Below are 6,049 nucleotides of genomic sequence, written 5' to 3'. Positions count from 1 at the left end.
GGCGTGCAAGCCTCTGGGCAGGAGAGGGGAGAGATGTCACATCGCCACCAACCACATCCCGTACCCGTTCAACGGTAAGCACTAACCACATCCCGTACCCGTTCAACGGTAAGCACTAACCACATCCCGTACCCGTTCAACGGTAAGGACCGCATGGACACCACGCGCTTAACCCTATTCAGACCGGGCTTTTTTGGTCGTCCTGGGACCGGGGGGAGGGGGGTCCTCTTCAGATCCCTGTAACTCCGAAATTACTGATTGTATGACCACCAAACTTGAAGAGGATGGTGTATAAGTAATTTATGTGAAATACAACAACTTAGTTGTGACGTCATTCACGTGACTTTATTGGCCGGAACCTTAAAAATAGGTTATTCCCATAAAACTCAAAGGCTTGCAACGAATTCTTAACGGAAATGGTGAATAACAGATAATTAATGTCTGCTAAGACTTTTCCTGTCAGCAGCAACAGCAATGGCGTCAAAATGACGTCATATATCTTTTAGCTATCCTCCATTACGGGTCCGCCATCTTGAATTTTCAAAAATACAATTTTTTCAGCAAATAACCCCAAGTCACAATGAAACATAATGAAAAGAGTGTAGAAATGCTTAATTGAATGTTTTTGTGTAATTAATACCAGGTAGTGACGATTTCGATGGAAAAGTGACTGTTTATACCTAAGCTAATGATATGGTCCGCCATCTTGTATTTTTACCCTTGACGTCATCAAATTAGCTCAATAAATTAATATTAAACCATGTTAGATACATACTTGGTAATCCCCAAGCGAACTCCTACTCTGGGCGCCAACTCATGGGCATTCCTCTGTCGGGCGACCCCGAAGGACCTACATAGACCAACTTGCTGGGGATGTAGGAGCGAGGTCTGAACATCTAGACCAACTTATGGCGGACCGTGTTGCCTGGAGGGAAAGAGCAACCCTAGTCCGGGCAAGCTGCCCGATATGATGATGATGATGAGATACATGAAATTCCATAAGATGTAGTTAATGTAATGAAATATGTGTGGTTTAGCAAGAACTTCACTGTTAAAACCGAAATTAGCGAATTTTGAAAGATATGCCTGTCAAAAACCGTTGCCATGGCAACACGAAAAAATCAAAAATCATGAATAATTAATTTAAGAATGTTGCCAACCAAATTTTAGGAAATGCCACCAAGTTTGGCGGCTCTAGCATAAGCCGTTCAGGAATTATGTGACATCAAAGTTGGCGCGGGTCTCAAAAGCTGATACCCCCATTCCACTAAACCGCTGCGACGTAAAATCTAAAAGATCGCTCAACGAATTTCGTTAAAAAAAAACAATCTTTGTGCTTTGTTGTCTTTTCAGTCATACTTTAATAGTTTGCACGATATTCCAAATTTGAAACCAAGGGTTACAGTTACAAAAATCCAATTTAGGTCGCAGCGAGGTCGCAGCACGATCGCCGTCCAGTAAAATGTGTGCCTGTGACAATGAGGGACCATACAGCGACCAAAATTCAATTTTTCTCCCTGATTAGATTATTGAAATATGATGAAATAGTAAAAGTATGAATCAAATTAAATGACAACAAAACACCCTAAAACGTTTTGAAAAATGATTTTATCTGTGGGATTCGTTAAGCGATTTGTCAATTGAGTTGCTCATCGGTCATAGCATCAGGTGGAAAGAGGATGATCATTGTGAACGTTAGACAGGCGAAACGAGATCCACAAAGCCGAAGGTCACGTTTCTTTAGTACCCCGTCTTTCATTTTTCATCCCATCGTCCGCTCTCTACCCGAGTAATGCAGACACAGGGCACGCAAAAGTTCTTTACATAAGAGATCGGAGGCGTTTTACGCAAGATTGTGAGATTCGTTTTCTCGTCATTAATGCCGTGCTTGGGAAGATTTGCCAGCGATTCTGTCATGTTAAGCGGAGAGACGGGCGTAAAGCATCAGGTGGTCAGGATTAGGACCGGACAGATGGTAGGAACGTCAGGCTAATGACATAAAAGAAGGCCTTGTATGTTTTCTTTGAGGGTTTATTATAAAAGGTTTTTTGCTGACAGCTGATGGCTTAGCCGTGTATTTACGCCATGCGTGCGTGTGTGTGTGTTATAAAACAGGTATGATGACCTACTGCCCGGTAGGCTAATCTTATAGTCATCCGGGCACAATTATTTCAGACCTCAGTTTTGTCTAAAGGGGAGACAAACGATTAAGAAAGAGAGAAGCCATTCCATTTTATTTGCCATGCATTGTACCTGATGACATTGTTGTGCAATACACTTGACTATTAGCAAGCTGCCGGCTGGTACGGTAAAAAATAATAATGAATGATTGAGTAAAGCCATGTATTGTACATTTTGGTCCGACCAAGCTTAGAACAGGTCACAACGAAAACAAAACATACACATGTTGGTACGAGTATCGTAGTATATAGGTTCGGCTTCTTTTCGCTTCTTGGCAATGGTAAAAATGTATAATTATTCATTCATTCATACTCCCGAAATTTGAGTTGTGTCCCTTGTTTCTAAGGGAGATCGAGAACGCAATTCATTGTAGAATCTCATTAGGCATGTCTTCCATGGCATTTACCTTCTTGATCGTTAAGGGTAACGGTGACGTGTGTCTAGAAATGTCAGGCTTACTCAAAGATCACCATGGTTCAACAGAAGACGTCATGACCGGATAATCGCACTTGTGCATCACATGGGTGGCGGGTAGGGACGGGAAGTTGCACAGACCGACGCACCCGTTATACAACAGACATTGCTGGTAGGTAGGGAGCGACGACGCACAGACCGATGCACCCGTTATACAACAGATGACAATGCGCCCCTTCGCGACGCTCGGTTTCCTGTCATTGATCTTGCATAAGAGATGGGTCGTCAAACATGTCCATATATGTGAACAAACGCACAAAGTGCTCCTGTGTTAGATTAGTTGCTCACAGTGTTCGTCAGAAGGCAATCGGACTTATCTGACACCAACATTTATTGCATAAATTGTCATTTGTTTTCTTTTTTCAGGAACACAAATTTAAAGATTTGTTTTAAAACCTTTAAGAATGTGCAACACAGGACAACTCAAGAGCACATGCAAACTTGCATTCGGGAAAACCGTGGCTATTTGAAATATCCATTAGTACTAGGCTTAATCTTCTATCAATCTGCACACACTAAAATACTCTTTTTATTAACATTCTGCTTTTTCAACCTCTGCCTAGTACTCGACTTTGAATCTAGATAAAAATGCGAAATTCCCCAAGACAATTCAAGTTCAAAATTGCCAGCGGTTTGACCAAGGTTGGACATATCGGACTTTTTATTAGTATTGGGTGCGCCGACTACTCTCTCTTCGCAGCCGGCGCAGTGGTATGGTGTTTGGCCCTGAACCCAGAGGTCCTGGGTTAGAATCCCTTGGATTTCCTTTATTTGTCCCGTTGACGTTGGGCCCGGGCCCATGAGAAAAGCATTTTACACGGCTTTCCTCACTTCGCTCAGGTGAAAATGAGCACCTAGCTTCGGTAAGGGACGTCCCTCGGATATGGGATTAAATGGAGGTTCCGCGTTTGTGAAGACCCACACCTCCAGCACGTAAAGGAACCCACCACGCTTATCGAAAAGAGAAAGGGTCCTTCCCACCGGGAATCATAGCTGATCATATAAATCTGTCCGGATATGCAGTTTGTATTCTTAAGTACAAACCTGGTGTGTTACTGGGTATGCAATACAAACAGTTCTGAGTGCAGTACTGAATTGCGAGGCGTTTACAATTGGCGGGGCTAAATCTGGTCCATGTGCGGCCATAAGATTTGACCCACTCACACCGTAAATGGCATACTGATATAATATACGTTAAATGTTTCTGTTTGTTACAATACATTCTCTCTTTTGTAAATGACTACATATTCATTGGCCCAAGTGCGTGGATACAGTGTCGGGGCATGTTATCAGTAGATTGAAAATGTCTGTGTTTGTCTTTGGCATCCGGATAACTTACGAAGACGCTAAGATGATAACATTCACATTGTTTCCCCCTAGGTAAGCGGAAGTACTGGCGCTGTCCGTGCGAGATATCGCTGTCCTGTGTGGCGGGGGGAACCAGCCCAGTCGGCTTCTGCCAGGCTCCTCTCTCGGGGGAAGGCGCGACCTACGCCGAGAAGCACGGCCACTCCGTCACGGCGCCGTGGGAGGGCGGCACGGACATGGTCAAGCTGGTGGAGACGAAGCGAAAAACGGGGAAAAACAGAGGCGTTCTTATGGACAAAAATGACTACACAGACCTACACGAGTATTTCGAAGATCATGCATCCTCACATGATGCTGACTATATCGGTTAACTCAATGTACTACAGATTATAGTGCTACGCAAAGATATCGCATTCTATTGGTCGCGTGGTAAACTAAATCCAAAGAATTTGTTGTTTGCGATGGATGATATTCCAATCAATAAGAGTCAATAGATGTTATTCGGATCAATATGAATTGTATCAGCGTATGTTTTCTCTTATCTAAACAGGAAGCTGCCGTAAGGAATTTGTAAGCAGTTTTTAAAACTCCCGCTGAACTCACTCCGCAGCTGTAGCGCAGACAGGTGTCGCATGGTGGCGCTTCAGTATACGCTAGATGAGTACGAAGTCGTCACCAGTTCCATACAGTAGTGAGTTAAAGGGAACAAAGCGTAACGTAGATGTCGTTTGTGATTGTGATTGACGAGCGAGGGCCTTCCTGTTAGGTCTTTAGCCACCGCTAAGACAATACCCGATAAACCTCTACAACTGTTCTGAGCAAATCAGCGGAAGGATATGTGAGTTCTCAGCGGAAAAACTGTCGACAGCATGCTACAGAATAAAGTTCCTCTTGAGTATTTCCATCATGTTTCATGTTTTTATTTGCCGCAGACGTAGAAAAGGTCATTAAAACCCTTATCATACCAACATAGTACTTTACTTGATAATAGATAATGTATCATACAACAATTTTGCTGTACCGATGGGTATAATGCGAAAGTACGAACAGTTCTTGGCAACGTACTAGGTATCCTTCCATCTTTTCAGATGATGGTAATACTCTGGATTCGGCAGCTTCTTGTGAGGCTCTGAAGTCCAATCCTGGCGTGACAGTCAACGTAGTCAGTAACAAAAAGTTTGTTTCTTGGATATGTTTTACGCTCTATTGCAAGCACGTTTCACTCTTCAGGCAAAGAAAAAAATGCTCAAAACCTGACTGATGATGCTATATCTATGGCATGTATAACTGCAATTAGCCACTTTATATCCGCAGTAGGCTCTCTTCGCCCGCTAGCGCCTGACTGCAGCACTCAGGACAACAACAAAAAACGTCCACGTTGGATCTATTACTCGGGTATTGAAACTTTCCTACCTAATATTGATTATACACAAGCTTTCATCTTAAATAGTTTTTATATCAGGTGGGAAATATGAAAGGCACTTTATCATCGACCTAAACACAAGAGTTATGGGGCCAAATCATTGAGACCGATTTTTTTAGACACTGAGAGTAACAAAAACGAGACCGTCATGCTGTTCCGTGTAATAATGGTTGTTGTAATGATTTCTGATATCGCTGGGAGGCGTTTCTGCATAGCGGGGAAATTTCCAATTAAAGGTACGTTTTCGGCATGTGGTTTAGAAAACTCATTGGTATCAGATACGCTATGGTTACTTTTCCTCGCACCTTGCACCTCGGTCCCTTAAGCCCTCCCCTCACTGGACCCGCGGCACGCTGGCGGCGTCGCTGCGGCCGATCGAAGTGACAAAGCACTTAACAAATTTCATCGACAAAAAAAGAATATCTTTATTAGATTTGTGTGTTTTGTTGTTTTTCATACTTGTACGTTTTGAATGATATCCCCATTATAGAGTCAAGGGTAACACAAATCTAGGATGTGTGGGAATTGCGTAGTGACTAGGGGTGGGTACCGGTACATAAAATTCAGGTCCGGTCCAGGTCCAGGTCCAGAGGGTCAGGTCCAGGTCCGGACCTGTACCTGTACCTGATTATTGTAGTCTCGCAGTACATCATATTTTGGAGA

At 43.2% G+C, this 6,049-nt stretch overlaps 1 protein-coding gene across 1 annotated transcript in view; it reads left to right on the top strand.

The window, feature by feature from the left end:
- LOC136440835 (uncharacterized) overlaps positions 1–4,865 on the top strand; it is a 10,304-nt gene extending 5,439 nt beyond the window's left edge. The window contains exons 3-4 of the mRNA XM_066436965.1: positions 2–74; positions 4,036–4,865. Coding sequence (XP_066293062.1) covers positions 2–74; positions 4,036–4,334 — 372 coding nt within the window. The 3' untranslated portion in view covers positions 4,335–4,865. The remainder of the gene's footprint in view (position 1; positions 75–4,035) is intronic.
- The last annotated feature ends 1,184 nt before the right edge of the window (positions 4,866–6,049 follow it).

Source organism: Branchiostoma lanceolatum, chromosome 8, assembly GCF_035083965.1.
Source record: "Branchiostoma lanceolatum isolate klBraLanc5 chromosome 8, klBraLanc5.hap2, whole genome shotgun sequence".
Classification (NCBI taxonomy): domain Eukaryota; kingdom Metazoa; phylum Chordata; class Leptocardii; order Amphioxiformes; family Branchiostomatidae; genus Branchiostoma; species Branchiostoma lanceolatum.
This window is presented reverse-complemented; position numbering and strand designations above follow the sequence as displayed.